Source organism: Camelus bactrianus, chromosome 9 (assembly GCF_048773025.1).
Source record: "Camelus bactrianus isolate YW-2024 breed Bactrian camel chromosome 9, ASM4877302v1, whole genome shotgun sequence".
NCBI classification, from domain to species: Eukaryota; Metazoa; Chordata; class Mammalia; order Artiodactyla; family Camelidae; genus Camelus; species Camelus bactrianus.
In genome coordinates this window covers 51,212,775-51,235,987 of record NC_133547.1, presented here as the reverse complement: position 1 = coordinate 51,235,987, position 23,213 = coordinate 51,212,775, and the positions used below count along the sequence as shown (strand labels likewise).

At 40.2% G+C, this 23,213-nt stretch overlaps 1 protein-coding gene across 2 annotated transcripts in view; it reads left to right on the top strand.

Annotated features, from left to right (window-relative positions):
* Nucleotides 1-22,930, top strand: part of PLCG2 (phospholipase C gamma 2) — a 142,841-nt gene extending 119,911 nt beyond the window's left edge. For both annotated transcript variants that reach the window (XM_074370361.1, XM_074370362.1), the window contains 3 exons: nt 2,365-2,453; nt 18,011-18,195; nt 18,878-22,930. In XM_074370361.1, the coding sequence (XP_074226462.1) occupies nt 2,365-2,453; nt 18,011-18,195; nt 18,878-18,920 (317 nt within the window). In that variant the 3' untranslated portion in view covers nt 18,921-22,930. The remainder of the gene's footprint in view (nt 1-2,364; nt 2,454-18,010; nt 18,196-18,877) is intronic.
* The last annotated feature ends 283 nt before the right edge of the window (nt 22,931-23,213 follow it).

The following is a 23,213-nucleotide window of genomic DNA, read 5'->3' as shown; positions in this document are numbered from 1 at the left end:
CCTACAAATGAGACTCGGGCAGTGAAAGGAGGTACATGGAACTGGAGACACACAGCCAAGGGGACAGAGCTCACTTCTCCAATTTTGGGGGCACACACCGGGTGTCGGGCAGTACCGTTTCGCTCACAACCATGTCACAGGAGCACACGGGCTGCCTAGCAGCCTCCTCGAACACCGCCGTGCACTCAGCGTTTCAGTACATTCTGATAGTCAATCGATGCCTAGACTGCTTTCCTCCCCACTGTCCCCAGACCAGCTCATTAGAGACCAGTCTCAGGCCCCATCCCAGATCTCTGGAGTCAGAATCTGCATTTTAATAGGATGCACAGGTGATTCATATCACACAGTTCCTGACACCTATAAGGGGTAAGTAAGTCAGAAAACTTCTCTACAGCAGAATTCAAGGAGAGCAGTGTCCCCAAAGTCCTCCAGGGAAAAGACTGTGACCTGGGAGGTTTACACACACTCATACTGTCACTCAAGTGTAAAATCACAGGATGGATGTGTTCAAACTTGCACAGTCCCATGAGCTCATATGGAAGAATACAGAAGACAAACTTAGCCAGCCAAAATATCGATGTAAAAGTTCGGTTAGAAGGTGGTGAACACAGGACATTTTTAAAAATTCACGCATTTCACAGTGTGTGTAAATTTTATATCAGAAAAGGGACACTGAGCAAATATTGAGCTCCAGTTAATGAGATGCATGCTGACATAAGGGGGAAGTATACAGATGTCTCCATCTTACTTTGAAATGTGAAGTAAATGTCACACACACATATGATAGATTAGTGGGTCGCTAAATGTGATAAGTATAGTAAGAAGTTAGGGGTTTCAGATCTAGGCTGTGGGTGTACAAGTGTTCCTTGTCATTTTCTTTTAGCTTTGCTGTATAAATACCAGAAAAATATAACTAAGCCTCCCTTTGTGGGAGAATTACAGTTACAAAATGGAACGCAAATATTACACACCATGTTGATGTAGAAATGATAATACCATTTTCCCAGATTAGGGGAGGTAAAGGGAGAGAAGCTGTCGGGTTATGTAAGCACACCAATTTCCTCATGAGAACCAGTGGAAAGTGAGAGATTTAAAAGATATGAATTCAAAGGCAATAAATTAAGAGAAATAAGAATAACCATTGAACAAGCCAAAACCCGAGTGGTGGAAGGCACAGAGGAAATAGTCAAATGCCCTAATTTGGGCATTGTATCTACTGATTCTCCAGGACAAGCAATGCAAATGAAAAGCTTTCTAAGTACAAATCTACAGTTATAAAATAAGCCTCAGGGATGTAACATAACAGGGTAAGGACTATGGTCAACAATACTGTAATAACTTTGTATGGGGACAGATGGTAACTTACTGCAGTGATCATTTCATAATGTACCCAAATGCCAAATCACTAGGTAGTACACCTGAAGCTAACATGATATTGTACATCAACTGTGTTTCAATTAGAGAAAAGCCTTCATGTGTAACTAGGGCCATAGAGTGAATGCTTACAGTATAGTGTGAAGTGGAAACTGTACGGTTCAGAATTGCTGGTCAGGGTACTGTGCTTTGTGATTCTTAAGGGAAACAGACATATGCACACACTATCTTGGAAAAATACTATCAACAGTGGTTCCTTCTGGAATAAGAGGTTATGAGTGGGTGGGAGCAAGACTTTCATTTCTACTGTGTATTTAGTTATACAACTTAGTCAAAACAAGCATACAAACCAACCTTTGAGATGTGTTGCCTTAAACGTTACTTAATGGGGAGGGAGGGAATTCAGGCCCACCTCAACCCTCTGCTAAATAAAAAGAAACATTTAAATGACCATCAGGCACAGGTCCTAACTGTAAATAGGGAATGGCTTTTAGAGAAAGATGATCAATACTGCTGTGAACTGCCAAGGGACAGAAGACTTCCTGCCACTGGAAATCTTTAAAGACAAAACACACCCGCCCGTTCTAAGCTTTGTAAAGGGCTCAGTGGAGGAAATGGATGTGGGCATTCATTACTCCTTTGAGTCTTTTGGCCTTAGAAGTATTTAAGGATTGAAGCACAGCTGTAGTCACTCTAAATTCCATGTGCAATGATCTGTAGGTTTTAATTTCTTCTGAGTCAATCATTTTCATTTCTAGATGGCAGATATTTTTACCTTCATTTCTCTGTATGGACCCATCAGTCAAGGCTGTGTTCTGCAGCCTCTCTCCCTGACCATCAGGGTGAGACCTCTGGCTCCCACGAAGTCAGCCCCCACCATGAGCCACTGACCTCTCTGCTTCTTGAACTGGGCATGTGATCCCTGGGTATTCCAAGAAAGCAAAGGTCTAACATTAATGCTTGCTTTTGTGTTGTTTTTCCAATCTGTAGGATTTAGATCTGTTCCTCTGAAGAACGGGTACAGTGAAGACATTGAGCTGGCTTCCCTCCTGGTTTTCTGTGAGATGCGGCCAGTCCTGGTGAGTGGAGCAACACCAGTGAGGGTTCCCTGAGCTATGTCTGCTGGTGAGGTGGAAATGGCCAATGAGTACAGTTGGCTGATGGACTTGAACAGATTGAATTATCTAGCCAAATGTGCCAGATCCTAAAAGAAGGATTCCTTTCAGCTACAGATGTCCTCAGGGGTCTTAGGATTCCCTCTCAGCATCCTTTCTTCTTAGAGGATGCTGTATGATTTGGTTAGGAGGTTGTAGAGTTGGAAAGGGTGAAGCTCTTTGGAGGTTCCTCAGTTTCATTTCTCTAAGAGCCAGACACGGTGATGCATTTCTAGGTAAACGCATCCTTCCCGCATGCTTTTCCTCATCTGCTGTCTTCAGTAATCCCTGCAAAAGGTCTGCAAGCATCCAGCAAAGCCTTGTGATGGCCTGTTCTGGGGAAGGAAATTCATGGACCTCACCTTCCCCTAGCGAGTAGCACTCTTTTTGCGGTTCTCTCTGCTACTGGAGGAGCCTGCCTTCTTGGTCCCTTTGGTCTACCAAGGCCTTGAAGATACCAAGGCCTTTGAGTAACCACGGTGGAAAGGGCTTGGCTCCCGGAGCTATGGAAGAGGATGAGCTTGAGTTGCTCAGGACAGAGGTAAGAATGGAGCCCCACTCTGTGGGTAGTTCAGGTCTTGGGTTTGAGAGTTGATACATATTGTGATTCTGGAATTTCAGAATCTTCCCAATGGCCTCTTCCATAGAATAAAACTTACTAGGCGTATGCTTTTGCAAGGCCCCATATGTGGCCAGTATAGTCTCCCAAGATCTTTCTATCCCCCTACCACAAAACTTTGCATGGGCTGAGACGGTATGCGGTCACCCCAGTTCTCTTGGGGAAACCTAGAAAAACCATGGTTCTGGAGCCCGGTGGGCTGACACCAGCTTAGTCAGTGCCCCTGCATATGCACACTGCTTTCTTATCCTGGTTGTTCTGAGTGGAGGAACCACTGCCTGTACTATGGTTCTTTTGGCTGTAAAAACCAAATAGTGATGTGGAAGTTGCTTACTGCAGGCATACCTCGATGTATTATGCTTTGCAGAAACCATGCTATTTAAAACAAATCGAATGTTTGTGGCAACCTTGTTACCAGCAAGTCTATTGGCACCATTTTTCCAACAGCATTTGCTCTCTTTGTGTCTCTGTGTTGTGTTTTGGTAATTCCATGTCAAACTTTTTCATTCTTTTATTTATTATGGCAATCTGTGATCTTAGACGTTACTACTGTGACTTGCTCAGATGATGATTAGTATTTTTTTTAGCAATAAAGTATTCTTATTTAAGGTATTTTTACTTAAAGTATGTACATTTTTTAAAGACATAATTAATAGACTACAGTGTAGTATAAACATGACTCTTATATGCACTGGGAAACCAAAAAATTCTTGTGACCCAATCCGCAGTACCTCCCAGGTGTGCCGGTATAGCTGAGAACCATCCCATGGGGAAGGGAGTTGGCAGGGGTGGGGATGCCTTTGAATAGCCAAAGCCATAATCTATGCAGTAAAAACTCAGAGGAGAAATGTTAGGCTTTCTGCATAGCTGTTTGCCTTACATTCAGTTTCTGCAACTTTGGTAGTTTCAACTTCAAAACATTTTAGAAACATCAAGATGGCAGAGGAAGCAAAAATAAAAGGCACAGTAGTTGGGGGGTTAGAGAACCTCAGTGACAGTTTGTTGGTATAAAATAAGCTCATGGTGATGAGACTGTCTTGAAAGGTAAGGAGATGGATAATGGAAGGTTTGCCCTTTAAAAACAAATATTAAATGTTAGGGCTTTAGACTCTGTCAAAATAAATGTAATGTTTATATGAAAATTACAGTTTTCACTTGAATCTTAAATTATGGATCAAAAAAAAAATCACCTTTCACGATGCTCAGTGAGAGAAGTGCTTTGTCATGACAGTTTATATAAATTCTTCCCTTTCCCAGGGTGACTGACTTAGCCACTCTAGTAGTCCTTGCTGAGGATGCCCAAGCCTTAAATTTGTCTTCTTTTAGAATGAATTATGCATTTGTCAGTTTATCACTAATAAAAATGAAGGTGGCCTAATTGTCCTCGGCTGAGAACCACTGCTTCAAAGTGAGATTACAAGCAATTTTCATACTATTTCCTGATCTTCAGTAGCATCTAAATGACTGAGTGTCATTCCACCAAGCTGGGCATTTACAGGGAAATCCAGTTACAGAGAAGGCTCTCCCAAACGTCTTCATGTAGTTACCCTTTCCCTCCTCTCATACACCATTACTTCCTTAGGATCAATTCCCATATATGGAATTACGGAGGTCAGTTTATTTAGCAAGATGGAAAAGTTTTAAAGCCTGGAATAAGTAAGCATGAAGACCCTTGGCTTATTCAGTCTCACCCCTCCCCACCCCACAGAAGGATCTGGAGCCATCTCTGTGTCTTCTTTGTACTTAATGTACAAAGCCCACCTGCAGACATTTTCATGGAAAAATATAGTGATAAAGTGGTTTCAGATTTTAGGAGGACTGCATTTGTCCAGACACTGCTCTGCAATGCTGTCATAAACAACCTGGAAGCATAGTAAAGATTTTAAGTGATTAGGAATCACTGGTAGCAGAGAAAAGTAGTATATTTAAAAGGAAATATGTTTATCCAAATCCCATATCTGGGTATATATCCAGAAGGAACCCTAATTCAAAAAGATACATGCACCCCCAATGTTTATAGCGGGACTATTTACAATAGCCAAGACATGGAAGCAACCTAAATGTCTATCGACAGATGACTGAATGAAGAAGTTGTGGTATATTTTACAATGGAATACTACTCAGCCATAAGAAAGAACCAAATAATGCCATTTGCAGCAACATGGATGGACTTGGAGAATGTCATTCTAAGTGAAGTAACCCAGAAAGAGAAAGAAAAATACCATATATCACTCTTATGTGGAATCTAAAAAAAAACGGGGGCGGGGAGAAGGACACTAGGAACTCATCTACAAAACAGAAACAGACTCTCAGACTTAGTAAACAATCTTATGGTTACTGGGCAAAGGGGGTGGGAAGGGATAAATTTGGGAGTTTGAGACTTGCAAATATTAGCCACTATATAAAAAAATAGATTAAAAAAATAAAAGAAAATGTTTATCCAGCTTCCTTGATGAGGGAAGCTTCACCTATTGGATGCTGTAGGGGAAACCAGATAAAGGGGGCATTGTGTGGGGTTCCCAGGGGAAAAGTTGTCTAGGGGTATGCAGATTTCATTTCAGCTGCTGGTCCCTGAGCTTTTATTTAATTCCACTTCTGTCACCAGGTTCTAAGCCACTCACAGGCACCATTAGACATTCTGCCCCACGTTGCATTGAGGGTTGTGTTTGGGAGACCTGGGCTTTGTTGGTGCCCAAGGTCAAACCGTGTTTTATTTATCACCGTATCCTCTGTGTTGCCAGGAAGATGCTCTGGCAAGCAGCTTCCAGAAAGCCTTGTCTGAGTAAATGATTGATCCAGTGAGAACTGAGATGGAGTTTACTTGTAAAACATTTGCTGAGATAGAGATGAAAGCCCCAGAAAAACTGTCAGTAAGCACTTTGAGCCCCTTCTGAAGAAGCCATTTAAATGTCACAATTACTTACCAATTCTGTTACTCTGTTAACTATATATTTGGTTCACAAAGTGTATTTTTAACACCATTTTATTACCTACTATATTTAATTTGAGAAGTAGGAAAAGAAAGGAATGGGGGGGAGGTTGAAAAAAATCCTGTAAACCACCTGTACATAAGTACTGTCAGCATTTTGCTATCTTTCCTTTGCCTGATAATTTTTTGCATATGATATTTCCATAGTTGGGTTCATATAATGTTTATGAATATGTGCCCTTTATCTACTTCATAGATGATGTTAAGCATTTTTCCATGTTATCATGATTTTCAAAGCCATGAATGCCTATTTCATCAGGTGGAAGAGGTCCCTAATTCATTTGGCCATTCTCCCACTGATGGACAGTTAGGTTGTTTGTAGTTTTTTACTTTATGAATAATGGCGGTCTTCATATAACATTGATTAAGAATTATTTCCTGAGGCTAGCTATTTAGTAATGGAATACTAGATCAAAGAGGGAAAAGAAGAAGACTATGTATTTTTGGATACATGTCAGATTATTCTCTGGAACTAGTTTCTTTTCAGTTAATGTATTCTATTCAATCCTGCTATTAACTGAAAAAGGCCTCCTTCCACTCAAATGATCTGAACTTGTGAGACTCAGAAGAAGGGGACAGGAGAAGCATGGAAACTGCATGTTCATCCTCATCATCATCCGTGGCCAAGCTGGCAGTATCTGGAGGGTGTGTTTGAGAAAACCAGCTGTCCCGGGATTCTTGGTGCTGATCCTGGGGTGGACAGTGCTTAGCTTCGTGCTGGGTGGGAGTGGAGGTACAAGTGGCAGAGTGGCCTAGTCAGAAAGACCAGGATGCTGTGGTTCCCGGCGAGGCTCAGCCGGAGCAGATGTGTGGACTCACACATGTCCCTTTGGAGAAGTGCTACAGCACGCACTCTAAAGTCCTGGAGGATCAGTAGAGGGGTGCTGACCTCTGGAGCTGAGCTGGTCCTGATTTTTGAGGTTGGGGAAGATATCTTTACAGCTGGGAGACTTGGAGGCACAGAGAAAGGTGTCCCTTGTGCCTCAACAGCTAGAGTTTGCCCACTGCTGGTCCCAAAGAGCACAAACTGCTGTGCCTACAACCGTGACCCAGTGACTTGATGTGCCTACTGAACGTGCAAAACCATGAGCATGCAATGGAAAATCAGGCACAAGAGGAAGAAAGACCCAGGGGATACCTGGTACAGGTGGCTGGCAGTTAAGTAGAGCTGCTGGAAGCATCTGATGAGAACCCTAACACATTAGTCCTCTATTTGGATATCCTTGAAAGTTCTAAAACAAAAACCAAAAAACTTCTGGAATTTGAAACTTTAAAAACGATCTCATGAATTTAAAAATTCACTATATAAATAGAGAGATCCACATTAGTGACCCAAAAAACAGTGTGGAAGAAATGTCTCAAAGTCTAAAATATACCACCATGAGATGGACATCATAAAGTAAAAGACAGGTCATGTGCCTCTGTCCTGAGCCCAGCATGCAAACATGTTCCAAAGGACAAAATGGAACAGAAGAGTGGGGAGCTATTAATGAAACAGAGAAGAGAGGGAATTCTCTGTGATTTGCTGCTTCAGATGACTCAGTTGGTTCCTGAAGGGATGAATAGAAAACACCCCCAGTAATATGTAAGTAAAAGTTTTGAACTCCAAGGATGAACAAAAACCCTAAACTTTCTAACACACCAAGTTATCTACAAAGAAAACCAAATCTAGTATCAGACTTGTCCTCCTCAGTACTGGAAACCAGAAGAATGCCACCTACAGACTTGTAAGACAGACGAATTCACTGCCCAGCCACATGTCAAGGCAACAGAAACATTTGTGGAGATGCAAGATTTAAGACATATCATGTATCCACTCAAGGGAGAACTGAAAATAATCAAACATTAGCAAAACCCAGGAGTTGAGAGATAAAATACAGACATCCTAAAAGATTAACATTTATGTCAGTGGGATCAGTAGGCAAATAAAGCATCTTGCAAGGGGAGAGTTAATGCTGATATTCTGATGTAAAAAGGAATGTTAAAAAACCATTGCTAATTATCAGAGAAATGCAAATCAAAACTACAGTGAGGTATCACCTCACACCAGTCAGAATGGTTATCACTCAAAAGTCCATAAGCAATAAATGCTGGAGAGGCTGTGGAGAAAATGGAACCCTCCTATACTGTTGGTGGGAATGTTGTTTGGTGCAGCCGTTATGGAAAACAGATTCCTCAAAAGACTAAAAACAGACTTAACCATGTGATCCAGCAGTCCCACTCCAGGGTATATATCCAGAGGGAACCTCAATTCAAAAAGATACATGCACCCCAATGTTCATAGCAGCACTACTTAAAATAGCCAAGACATGGAAACAACCTAAATGTTCATCGACAGATGACTGGATAAAGAAGCTGTGGTATATGTAAACAATGGAATACTACTCAGCCATAAAAAATGCCATTTGCAGCAACATGGATGGACCTGGAGAATGTCATTCTAAGTAAAGTAAGGCAGAAAGAGAAAGAAAATACCATATGACATCACTTATATGTGGAATCTAAGAAAAAAGACAAAATTACTTACAAACAGGAATCAACTCACAGACATAGAAAACAAATTTATGGTTACTGGGGGAAAGGGGTAGGAAGGGATAAGTTGGGAGTTTGGGATTTGCAGATACTAACTACTGTATATAAAACAGATAAACAACCAGTTTATACGGTATAGCACAGGGAACTATATTCAATATCTTGTATTAACTTATGGTTAAAAGGAATATGAAAACGAATATATGTATGTTCCTATATGACTTAAGTATTGTGCTGTACACCAGTAATTGACACAACATTGTAAACTGACTATACTTCAATAAAAATATATTTAAAAAAAAAAACTGAAGGTAACCACTGTAAGAATTGAAAAGCAACAGATAAAAAAGATAAATAGAAAATTGACCAAGAGAGTAAAAATTACAAATAAGATAAAGGACAAAATTAAAGAAAATTAAAATTGAATGGATATAACTTTGATTTGGTGAATGGGTTGAATTCTCCCATTAGCAAAGAAATCTGGTTGTGCAGTGTTTAAAAGAAAAAAGCCTAAAGCAAAGGTTAAAAAAAAAAAGAATAGAAGAGTTACTAGAAAAAACTGGGAAGGAAAAATTAATCCGAGGGTAGAATTTTAAGACCAAAAGAACCAAAGAGCATTAACAGGTGCAATATATAATGACAGAATGCTTGGTTAACAAAAGGGATGCAAGTCATAGATGTTTAATTAGAAAACAGCATTACTATGCTAAATATATAAAACAAAAGCTCATACAAATAAAAGATTACTTAATTGAAAATGTCTTTAGGAATATGGAATGTCTAGTATATAGAAAAATTACCAAGGACAGATAATCAAAGTAATATGACTAACAGGTTTAAGAGATACACACTTTATGCCCGACAAGTGGGTAATGCATATTATTTTCTTCTAGTTCTCAGAAACTTGATTATTTGGTCAGAAAGCAAAGCTTAATAAACTTTTAAAAGATAATGATTTCATAAGTCATTATCTATAACCTGATAAAAATTTGAAAGCTAGTAAGATGATAAAGATGTCCCCTATTTGAAAATAAATTCCTAGATGAAATAAATCAAAACAAGTAAGTTATCCAAAAAGTAGTAAACATTTATGCCCTAAGTATATTTAGGAGAGTGCTTGCCTTAAAACTGCACAGAAGATGGAAAATATAAGGACCAAGTATTCATTTAAAAGTTTTAAAACACAAAATAGGAATAAAGATAAAACCCAACTGAATGAAACATGTTAACAAATGCTGACTCATTGTAAAGATCAATTAAATAAACTCTTCAACTGCTTAATAAAGGAACAAAGAAAGTAAGATAACAAAACATACAAGAGTCAATATTGAAAAGGAGACTGAACACCAAATAATAAGATAAATAAGTTTGAAAAACTAGGGCAAATGAGTGATTGCACTGAAGAATGTGAATAGGCTTAAATTATTTCAAAAAGTGGTAAACACACACAAACTTGGAGGCAAAGTCCTATTAAAAAAAAAAAAACCACCCAAAGGATAATAAAATACCTATCAAGTAAAACAGTTACCAGAGCTAGCTATGTTCTATCTGGATTTAAAGAATGTAATTATAATTTTAATCCAATGAAGTTAATAGAAAAATGGAAATGTTTCAGTTAATGTCTTGAAGCTATATAACTTTCCCATCAAAATTGGAGATAGTATGTCTCCTGCTCCACCCATAGATCAATGTCCATTATGAATACAGATTAAAATTCTAAAAAAGAAAATCTAAAGTCATTTCCAGCTATTTACTAGAACAATCAAAATATTACAACTAAGTAGTTTATTCCAATAATGCAAAGATAGTTTAACACCAGCACAGTCAGCAACACAGTGAGAAAAAGCATAAACCACTGGATCAACAGATGTAACCAGCCAAGTGAAACAATCAGTGTCAGTTGTGGTAAAGAGAGAAAATTATTTCTACTCACAAATTAGGGTAATATATATTTTCAAAAACGAACTCCCAATTTTAAGGAGACTAATGTCTGTTTGTCTTGCATTTATTAAGTCAGCCACTTTATTCTGGAAGTAATAGTTGGAAATTTGGGGTGGGAGGTAGGGACAGATGGGAAATCTCATTCATGATATTGACAAAAACTGTAACAACATGTTAGGAGTAATTTAAGTAAGAAAGATATAGGGTTTCTAGCAAAAGTATGAAATCTTACTGGAAGACATAAAGCAACACCTGAGCAAGCAGAAATATATACCAATCCTGCCAAAATTTGATTGGAATCAGACGTATTAGTATAGGCTCACTTTAAATATATTTTTTATATATATATATACACACACACATACATACATATACATAGATGCAGAAATAAATGTTATGTTTGCAGCGGTTATTATACATAAATATATATCCTAACTCTGTTTGCTGAGAGGGCCTAGAACCAATGACACCCCAGTAGGCATGAGCATACCCAGGCACCCACACCTTGCTTTTTAAATATCCTTCACCAGTGAAAAGAAATCAGAGCTCTTTAGACAAGAGGTAGTTCCAGCGCTGGGACAGATAAAATACCAAATGAGCCTGGAGTATCTTGAAATTCCAGTAAGGAAGGAAGAGGTGAAGAAAGGATGGAGACATATCAAAATCTCCCAATGGCCAAAGCTGACAATTTGTGCAACAAAATAATGATATTAGATTATAACCCATGGGCACATGAATGTTTAATAATTAAATGAGAGAGAAGAGATAGCTCTTCCTTACAGAAGAATTCCATTAATAAATGCAGGAGTGAGGGAAAAAGACAATCATCATTGGAACACAACAGTAATAAATGGCTGCACGTAAGATTTACCACTGGATGCTAAAATTAGTGAAAGTGAAGAGAAACAGGATATTTGCATAGTCTCAAAGTACCTCCAAGAAATTTAATTTGAAAGAGAAAAACAGGAGCTTTACAGTGGATGAACCCAGCAGACACTGTCTTAACCAAAAAATGATCAGTGCCACCACCAGTAACATATGGGTATCACAGTGCTCCTGAGAAGGAACATCTCTTCTGTAGCATTCTTGCCAAAGCTGCATAACCTCAAATGAGCCATGAGAAAACACCAGCCAAACTTGAATTGCAGGATGTTCTGCAAAGTAAGTGACCAGTACTCTTCAAAAGTGTCGAGGTCAGATCTGGTGCCAAGATGACGGAGTAGAGAGACTCACAGCTTGCCCTCTCCCACAAATACACCAAGAATTACATCTACAAACCCACTGAACTGCACAGAACACCTACTGAACTCTGACAGTGTCTCTCACTTCGAGATACAGGAGGATTCTCACAAAATCCGATAAACAAGTTACTACTGTATAGCACAGGGAACTATATTCAGTATCTTGTAGTAATGTACAGTGAAAAAGAATATGAAAACGAATATATGCATGTTCATGTATGACTGAAGCATTGTGCTGTACACCAGAAATTGGCACACTGTAAACTGACTATGCTTCAAGAAAAAATACATATATAACGCCCCCCCCCAAAAAAAAGTGTTGAGGTCATAAAAGGTAGTGGAGGGCTAAGGAAATGTCACAGATTGGAGCAGACTGAGAAGACACAGTAGTTGCGTACGATCTGGTGGATCTGGGTCCTGGACTGGATCTTGGACCAGAAAAAAGGACATGGGTGGGAAGAACAGTGAAAACCAAGTAAAATCTGTACTTTAGTTAACAGTATTGGACCAATGCAAATTTCTGAGTTTTGATAATTGCACTGTGGTTGTGCAGGATATGAGAACTTGCTATACTAGTGCAACTTTTCTGTAAATTTAAAATGTCAACATAGAAAAAATTAAAAGAAAAAAGCATTGGTGGGGGGAGAAAAAAAACTAAAGGTAGAGAGTTTCTCTAAGAATTCAAGCATTATACATTTTAAATTATACACATACACACATCCATCTAAAACAAGGGCTCAAAGTGGGAATAATAATAAAATTGCCATGTAAACATAAATTAATATAACCCAAAATGGCTGTCTCCAACGGGGAAGAGAAAAGAACACGTAGGCAAGATAGCCAAATCTTTCTCTCTGAGGATGATCCCTAAAAACTGAAAAAACCAAGAATTTGCAGTATAAACATGTTTTTACTTCTGTTTTTTTTAGAACCGTGAAGTTAATAATCAAAAGAAACAATTGTTGACTTTGGGGAGCAAGGATCAAGGTGCAGGGGGTGGTAAACAAGGAGACAGCTGGGTTTTTGGGTCATCATCCTAACAATTCTTGGCTTTTTAAACTCTGCATATATAATTAATGAAATCCTGATCTGAAATTTTTAAATGTCACCAGAAGTAGATGATACATTGATAGGGAGCCTAGGACTTATTCAAGGACATCTGCTGCAGAGGTCACAGGAGAGATGGTTCAGTAGCTGGTGGGATGCAGGGTGAAGGGGGAGCTTTTTAAGATGCCTTTGCATGCTGCTAATGGTGATAATTTAGTAGAGAAGAGAGAGTACAGGACAGAGAAAGGACACATGCAAGAAGGAAGAAGTAAGTAGGAGAGGGGAGAGGGGACCCTGGGCCAGCAGGAGAGAAGGCATGGGGTCAGGGTCCCAAGATAGGCAGGTCAGGGGCCAAGATAGGCAAATTCCCCATGTAATTTCTTCTATGTGAACAAAGTAGCAAGGCTACCAGCTGAGATTGGGGAAGTCAGGGGAGAGCAGAGGTGTCCAATAGTCATCTTAAGAAAGTGGAAGAAAGAATATCCTAGTGAAATAGAGTAGGATTGTATTGTTTACTGTGCTTCTGTAATGTATGTGTTGCTATTTCACTTGGGATTTTTGCACTGGTATTCATTGATGCGTTTGGTCAGGTTTTGTTATGCTGTCTTCATAAAAATCACTCGGAAGCCTTCTTAGGGCTATGGCACTTTTTTTTTTTTTAATGGAGGCATGGGGGATTGAACCCAGGACCTCGTGCGTGCTAAGCACGCACCCTCCCACTAAGTTATACCCCAAAGCTCCAGCCCCATGGCACATTTTGCATAAAATTGGGTGTAACTGCTACCCCCCAGTGGAAGACACTGAGATGTTAAAGACATCCTTTGTGAAGTTTTCGGAGCCTGGCTGTAAGAATTTTCTCAAACTCTGCAATTTTCTTTCTCTTCTGGAATACTTTTCTGTAATAGGAAATATATATGTATATAAGAGCCTTATAATAATTAAATACACACATACATTTACTCTTTTCATCATCACTTGGTTTTGTTTCACAGGCTCCTTTCTCGTCTTATCTGTATTTGTATACCTATAGCTGTAGGCCTATTCTTATTCAGCTGTTTGGCCCTTCACACTTTCCTAGATTAGTTTAGATAATGAATTATCTACTTCATTGATTCTCTAGGTATTTGTGTTTAAAACAACCTTGTTCTTGCCTTTATTTTACATTTTTATTTTTTGGTTCTCTAATTCAGCCATCTCTATGTTTATTTGTAGTGATTCCGTCTGCTTTCCTTAGCCTTCTGTCCTTTTTATAACTCCTTGTGTTTGGATATGTAATTCATGTATTTCACTTTTGTGTGCTAATGCAATAGGGACTGTACATTGGCTGTACACAGACAGGCGGCCTGGGCCACGGTGGGCTTCTTTTCTGAAACACCCTTCAGAAAAAGATTTATCAGGTGCCCAGGGCTCAGGCCAGCAGTCAGCTGCCTGCCTGAGGGGATGGGATAAAAACAGACCCAGCCCTGCGGCCAGGACCTAAACAGGATGTGCACTATTTCTGAGAACCCAGAGTCCTAGGCCATCCCCCTAACACTCTGCTGGACCTGACCTTGGGAGTCCTCCATTTAGGACATTCAGAAAACCAGATGCCAACGCATAGGTTCAGGGAGGAAAGAAATTTCCTATTCAAGATGAGCTGGCACATGGCAAGTTTTTGTTGTTGTTGTTGTTACTAATAGACTTTTTTTAGAGCAGTTTCAGGTTCACAGCAGAAATGAGCAGAAAATACAGAGGGTTCACACATAGCCCTCCCCACCCACACATATATACTCCCCTACCCTCAGCATCCCTCATCAGTGTGGCATATTTGGTACAATCGATGAACCAACATGGACAATTATCAACCAAAGTCCATAGTTTACATTAAAACTCACTCTTGAAATTGTACATTCTGGGGGTTTTGACAAATGCATAATGACATGTAGCCACCACTATAGTATCATACAGAATAATTTCATTGCCCTAAAAATCCCTTGTGCTCCATCTGTTCATTCCTCTCTCCCTCCCTCTCCCCAAACCCCTGGAAACCACGATCTTTTTATTGCTTCTGTTAGCTGGAGCTGGCACATGGCAATTTTAACACTCAAGGAAAATAATGCTAATATAGCTTAACAATGTAAAAGTCAGGGAATCCACTCCAGTGCACCTGAAAACAACTTTGAAGTAAAAAAAAGAAGTTTTTAGAGAGAAACCCAATGAGTGACACACATTTTAAAAAGAACAACCCTTCTTATGATTAATCAAGAACATGTGGGAGTGAAAGGACCAATTAAGAACTGGAAATACAAACTGAAAAATCCTGAAAAAAAATTTTTTACACCTTAGTGGGAAATTCCAGGGTGGATACAATTAAGGAAAAAATTAATAAATGTGAAGATTGGATTTAGGAATTTGCTTTCACACAGCAAGATGAAGGGGAAAATAAAGTACAATGAGAAGCTCCAACATAAATATATTTGAAATATTCATGGCTGAGAATTTTCCAGCACTGAAGAGATAAACACCCTCCAACTATAAACACAGCAGTATAAATATAGATCCACATATAGACACTGTACTGAATTGGCAGCATACCAGGACAAAGAGGAAATTATAAAAGAAAATACAGATTACCTAGGAAGGACTGACACATAACAGCAGTGCTTCCATGTTTAGCAAGTAGCAGCCTGAAGATTAAGGGATATCTTCAAAATGCCTTAGACACACATCTTTTGTAGGTCTAGATCTTCTATATACTAATAGCTACCATTCAAGATTGAAGGCAAAATGAAGGTATTTTCAGATATACAAGGACAGATAAATTTAGGACTAACAGACTTGGCTAAAAGAATGCTCATAGTCCTTATATAAGCAAGAGGGAATGTAATTCAAGAATCAATGATGCCAGTCTGAAAAGGCTACAAATTATACGATTCCAACCAAATAACATTCTGGAAAAGGCACAGCTACAGCTATTTAAAAAAAAAAAGAATCAATAGTGAGAAAGCAATTGGTAAGATACATATATTAGAAAAAGAGAAATAACCATTGACTTGGAAAAGAAAAACTCAACTTATGTGTGACAACTCAGACTCAAAAGTAAGCCAGGAAATAATTATCACAAAATTCTAAGAGGGAAGGAGGGTGCAGAGAGTGGACAACGCTCTAGTTCTTGACTTGTTGGCGGCTCCATAGCTGTTTGCTTTAGAGTTATTCATTCACCTGTATATATGCTTTGTGTGCTTTTCTGAATGTTCTATCCTATATAGAGAGACTACTAAAGACTGAATTATATAACAGCTACAAATGCTTTGGGATTCCAAAGAGGAAACAAAGGCCTGCAATTAGAGAAGCATTAGCAGAAAAAATGAATTTTCACCTTAACCTTATTCCTAACAGTCATTATATATATGAAAGCAAGAGAAATTATTTTTGTCTAGGCAGGGAGAAGGTGAAAAGAGACCATCTGTAGGAGAGTGTGAAGACTTTAACGGAGCTTTTGTTTTGTTTTGCTTTATTTTTTTTTTTGAGGGGGGGCAATTAGGTTTGTTTGTTTGCTTGTTTACTTTTGATGATGGTACTGGGGATTGAACCCAGGAGCTTGTGCATGCTAGGCACACACTCTACCCTCCCCCTGTGTTTTGCTTTATTCTTGATAGGAAGAAAAGCTAGCCTCCTTGAGGAAGGATATAAATTTAAGCTACGTCATTACCGACTCTTCCTAATGCTTCACTCAGTACATTGAATTAGTCACCAGGGACTGTCCATTTTATCTCCACTCCTTATGCAAAGACAGTCATCTTTTCATTCCCTGCACCTTTGTGAGTGGCCAGAATAACTTTGAGCATCACTCTCCCCACTCTCCAGAGTCAAGACTCCTACCTGTTATCCCGGGGGATGACCAGGATGTTTTGTTAGGTCGTTATGGTGGGAGAAGAATTTCAGAGCAAGGTATGGTCTGAGCCATTTGTGTATACTGACGCACGTTTCTGTAGCACCGGAGTCTCTCACTTTAACTACTCCATCAGTAATAACAGTCACGAGACTGACCTCCTGAGTAGCTGTCCTTTACACAATAGACAGAGATCTTTTCAAAGCATCAGTGGGGTAACACACCCTCCTCCTTCCATGCTGAAATCCAAACTCCTTTCCCTGATAAGACTTCTTTTCTCTTAGCATAATGGGGTGACTGTTTTGGCTCAGACAACTGCAAGGCTCAGGAATAGGGCTTGTTTCAGTCATGGCTGGATCCAGGTGCTCTCCTGGTGGCTGTTTCCCACTCTTTCTTTACATGATAGCAAAGGGACCACTCACAACTGGAAACATTCATCACTCTTTCTGCTGATCCCCAAGAAAAGAAACTTACTGTTTATCAAGAGCACCAACCCAAGTCCCATGGATACTTCTAACTGACCTGACTTGGGCCACACGCCTGAAGGTGGTGGTAGCAGAGGAACAAGACATCATTACTAGCTAGAACTGAGTCAGTGCCCATCTCTGGGGTGGGGGTAACCTATGTTACCATGGCTCTTTTAGTGGTGGTGGGATAACAAATTTATTGAGATGTAATTAATACATCATACATTTCACTCACTTAAAGCATACAATTCCGTGGTTTTTAGTCTCTTCATAGAGTTGTGTAACTACTACCATGACCAACTTTGGAACATTTTCATCAGTCCGAAAAGAAGCTCCTTCATTAGCTGTCTCCACTCCCTCCACTCCACAAGCAGCCACCAATCTGCTTTCTATCCAGGCTGCCCTGTCCCTCACCTGCTGCGTGCTACTGTAAGACACAGCTGTTAGACCTTTTGCATTTGGATGAGAGCCAGAAAGTGACACAGATTAGATCTGATTAATAGAATCCCTGGGCAATACATTTGTTATTTCAGTGTTTTACAATAAAGCTACCTCTTATTGTGAACCAGAGGTTTCTAAACCACTTGCTTCCCATGGGATAAACAATTGCGAGTTTATCTTTGGGGATGAGAGGCCTGGGATTTTCTGGGAAAAATCCCAGCAGATGATCATTCTGCCCTGTGCTCACTTCCATCACACCCTCCAGATGCTGTGTCCCCCATTCCGGTTTGGAAGACACCATCCCCACATGGTCATTCTCTCCTTTATTCTCCAGGAGAGCGAAGAGGAGCTTTACTCCTCCTGCCGCCAGCTGCGGAGGCGCCAGGAAGAGCTCAACCACCAGCTCTTTCTGTATGACACACACCAGAACTTGCGCAATGCCACCCGGGATGCCCTCGTTAGGGAGTTCAATGTCAACGAGAACCAGCTGCAGCTGTACCAGGAGAAGTGCAACCGCAGGTAGGTCAGCCCCTCCCACCTGCAGATGTTCCCGGCAGTGAGGTCGGAGCCCTCGGGTCAGGGCTTCAGTAAGGCCTCCGTCTTTCAAATCCTGATACCCTTGACTATTTCTCTTTGCTCTATAAATTAGTTGCAGCAGTAACCTCAGCACCTGCATCTTCCCTAAGTTGAACTGTCCTCAGGAGAAAGACACATCCATGTCATAGTGAAAATAAGCCATGATCACTACCATTTAAGGAGCCCTTCTCGAGTTCCCAAGAATGGGCTAGTCCAGTGGTTCTAACTAAAGCAGGATCCCCTCACCCCCAACACACAACAAAGGATGCTTCTGATTAAGGAGGGACAACCAGGTGTGCCTGATGTCCTGCCATGTGCCATACAGCCATGCGCCACAAAGAACTACCCAGAAGAAAATGCCAGTAGCAGCCTCCAGTGGAAACAGCATGGGGACTCCTTACCTGTATCATTCTCCTTTCTTCTCCACTCCATCTACAGAGTAGCGGTGACCAATGAGGAAAGTGAGGTCCAGAGAGGTTTCGTGTCTTGCCAAGGGCCCAGCTCTCTTAACTCCACCACGTACCCTCCAGCCCGAAATGTCCTGTGTGGACAGAGAAATGTTAGAGTTCAGTGCAGGGCCCTTGTCTCAAGCTGACGGATGATGGCGACATCTGCTTGATTTCAGGTTAAGAGAGAAGAGAGTCAGCAACAGCAAGTTTTACTCATAGAAGCTGGGGGACATGTGTCCGAGTGTCGTGTGCACGCGTGTGTTTGAATGTGCTCTCTTCAGACCCTGGGAATGCGCTCATCCATGAGGTCCTCCTCTCTTCAGGCCTGCCATCAGGATGACATTTCTGAAGAAGACCCACTTGGCATGATTGGGAGTGATTTCCTAATTTTTTCATCTTGGACAAGTTCTTAACTTATATTCTCTATAGGGGATCCCCAAAACATGCCCATTTGGGGCCTCTCGTGTTACAAACCTCATTGAATAAAAGTAGTGAAAATCTTGATCAGTTAAAAGCTTCTGTGCACAACCTTTAGAGCGAGCAGGAGTCCTTTTCTGGCCTCTAAAGACCCAGGTAATTGACTTCCATGGAAGATGAGCCCGACATGTAAGGAACTAATTCGTTAAATTCTTATAAGGAGTTTAACTCAGAGGCAAACGATTTCACAATTAAGGCCACTGGATTTCACCAGGGCCCAAAGAGGAGCCCTAGCCCCACCCCTGGTCAAAACACCTTATCACCAGCTGTCTAGCTGGTAGACAGACCTGCTGCCATCCAGGAGAGGAGGCTGTGGGTGGAATCTGTTCATTAAGACAGAGACTTTCTTTGTGACTGGAGTTATTTGGGTCAAGGTTGGAAATCTTGGGGCCTCTGTGACTGACAGCCAGTCGGAGATCAGAGAGCCCTGAAGGCTCAACCGGCTTCTGACTCACTCCTGCTCTGTCTGCTCACAAGCCACTGCACAACCTCTGGGAGGCTCTGTCTGCAGTGCCCGAGGATAAGAGGTCACTATTAAACTACTCATCAGAGTTAGGCTCTCTGAGCCTTAGGAAACTACAGAAAAATCTCAGACGCGACCACCTCCAATGGGGCAGACCCACCCAGGACAAGATGATTCTCTCCTACATCTTGAGATGCCACTTAATGACGTGTACAGTGTGATGATTTAACAAGGCTTTTTAAAGATAGCTTGTGTTTGGGGGGGGGGGGAGGTGGTCAGCAGAGTCTCAACTTGATCAGAGTAAATGGAGCACCGACTTGGGAGGAAAAAGGTATAACTATGGGGAAAAAGTGATTGTGTTTGGCAAGAACTAACTAGCAGTCAGCCTGGCTTTACCTGGATAGAACTGTGTCCTAGAAACCCACTCAGCCCTCTGCCTATTACCTGGGCTTAGCGTGCAGGTATTGCTGAAGAGTGCATTAAAACCAGCCCAGCTCCATCTGATCAGAAGACCATATCCCTTCATTCCACACAAGTTTAGCAACTGCCATATGCCACACACTTATGCTGAAGTCTGGGGTTACAATCTTTAAAAAAAAATTAAGGGGAAAAAAAGCCATGCCTACTGGTCTCATGGAATATACCCATGTGCATCTAAAAGAAATACATTTTCTCTTCCATGAAGCCAGGAGTATACCTAATAGCAGCCTGACCAAGGTAGACCTGTTGTGACAGTTATTCCTTGAGCTGGAGTTGCTATTGTATTTGGCATTCAGCAACTGAGGGAAGAATATTCCTGATGGTAGCAAATGTTCAAAGGAACTTTCAAAAAAAAGGCACTGAGTTCAGTGGTGCAGGGAAGGCGGTCTCAGATTCTGCAGCCAGTGCCCCATTAGCTGTTGGCCAGGTAGACACTGGAGCCTAATTATTGCACCCCCTACCCCCCCAGGCTCCATCTGGCTCCACTGTTACCTTTGCACAACTTAGGAGTTGATATCATTACCTCTGTTTTCAGCCCAGGGGTGAGGAAAAGACGTAAACCTTCCCACTTCATTCCATTTTAAAGCCAAAAAGCTACGACCCAGATCCTCTTGTAAAATCAATACCCAGCCATGCAGAGAAAAAGCAGGAGGAAGACAGGGGCTGTCCTCTAAATGGTGCTGGAAGAGCCCTCTCCCCCAAAACTGGCTCCTCCTCCTAGGTGCTTCAGTGACTTGAATCCACCATTAGAGAGTATTTGCATTCAAACCACCAATTTTCCCCTCAATAGGGTGACACATTAATCTGATTCTCAGGAAAGACACAGAGAGGTTAAGATTCTTGGGAAAGACAGAGAGAAAGTGAAGGGCACAGATGACATCACTGCTCGTCCCAAGTCTGCTGGGATGCCACATAACCTAAGTATAAAATATCTCGCTGAGTTTGTGCTTTCTCAGCCATGTAATGAGCAGAGCCAATTCAGGTCAAGCAGAATAGTGACAGGGACATTCTGAAAGATGGCAGCAAATATTGATGGGTCCAAACTGTGACTGCCTATGTGTTAAATTGTCTTTGTTGACCATTTCCCTTATTACTGAGAATATCAGTTATTACATGGAAAAAGAAATAGAGGAGGCTGGTTAGATCATTTGAGTTCAGGAAATTTAGGGTATAGAGAGTCAATTTCTCTACTGTAAAACATGGATATTCTAAAATGCACATTTACCAAATTTGATCTCAGACCCTTTTGCCAAGGAATATTTTATGGGACTAGTTACAGTGGAATACATTTGAGGACGTGCTGCTCTATTAAGAAGACAACATAGTTAATAATTTATATGCTTTATGACATAGTTAAATATAAAATCTAAACAAGCCACCATGGCCAGTGGTCTTTAAAATGGGCTAGGTCTACCCCAAGCAGTTTACCAGAGCTTTCCAAGGAGCCACAGACTGAAATAGTTTTAGGGAATCAATTTTCAGATCCTCATCTTCCTCTTGTTCTCTTTCTTGAGACCCATATGCTTGCGACAATGCTCTTTTCTCCCCTTAAAGAAGAAGACGGATCTTTCCCCTTATTCAGTTTTACTGCAGAGTATGACTCAAGATGTAAAATTCAAAATACAGTGTTTGGAAAGTGAGAGCCTCTAAACAGGATACAAATCCTTCTGCGTTCTGGTGGTCCCCAATTCTGTCAACAAAATTGAAGGAATGCCCGATATTTCTGAGTATTTATTGTAGCATGTAATTCTGAAGGAGTTGACAGAATTCTGTTACGCTGCTACCACAAAACCTCTTCTGTTCCCACCTCTGTGTGAACAAGGATCATCAACATTTCCTTATATAAAACTGTGGCCCTTCTAACAAAGACAATAATAATAACCACAGAGATAAAACAATTCGGGGGAGAAGCCTTCTTAAACTGATTAAGGGATACATTGGCAATGAAATTTTACTCTGTTTAGCAGTTTATTAAAATGTGCACTGTTTGTTTATTCATCAAGCTCAATCCAGAAGAAATTTAAAAATACGTAGGTCCTTATGATGATAGGATACTAGGTAATTTTATTACAGATGTGCAACTAAACAACATAAACATCAAGAAAAATTAGGCTAAATTGAAAGGGGAATATAACCTTTTATCCAAAGATGCAGCAGTATGTACAATATGCCAGCACTTTTATATCCATTGCCACGATTTATGATGAAAAATTTGAGATATCAATTTAAAATTGTGTAAGGGGATACACAGGTTTTCAAAATTCACTCAAGAGGTCTCTGAGCATAAAATTTTAAGACTGCTGACCTAGGGCCACTAAAGATAAATTGTATTTGGAAATAAGGATGGCTAAAACGGGCTTTAGTTCTTTTAGTTTTTTACAAGAAATGTAACTTAATTTTCAACTTAGGTGACATCTAACTTTTTGGAGACAACCCTAAAAGCCGTATTATTGCCAACAAAGTTAATAAGTACATTCAGAAATACGCAGATTACAAACAGGCATTTGAAAAATAATCAATAATTTATCTCAGGCTTTTCATTCTCAAAAGATTTTTTTTTCTTGCAGAGCCAGATTCCACAGTGATCCTGTCTCAGAAATGTCCAAATTTCTTATTTCTCAATAGGCTTTAAAAAGCTGCATTTGTAAACTTGTGTTTTATTATTAAAGCTTAATTTATTTTTTATATAGAGTGTGTGCTTGGGTGTAAAGAATCATGTGAATGAGCCACACAAATGTTGGCAGTTGTTAATGTGAAAATAAAATGGCTCTGTCACAATTCTAAAAAATAAAAAATTGATCTAATTGAATATACCAGTCTGCCCAGAACTGTTTTGTTGTTGTTGTTTCTAAATGCTATTCACTTTTTCTGTTCCCATATAAAACAAGATATACTTCAGCCACGATATAGAAACAGTTACCGTTCTTTTCAAACAATGTATTTTTTCTATTCTATGAACTCTTTTCTCTGTCTTACTTTCAGCAAAAGCTCACTCTATATAGAAACCCAAGTTTATAAAATTAATATATGACCACTCTTCAATCTGTCAGTCTTTGAAAGAATGGCTTGTGCTTGAGGAGCGGTGAGGTTAT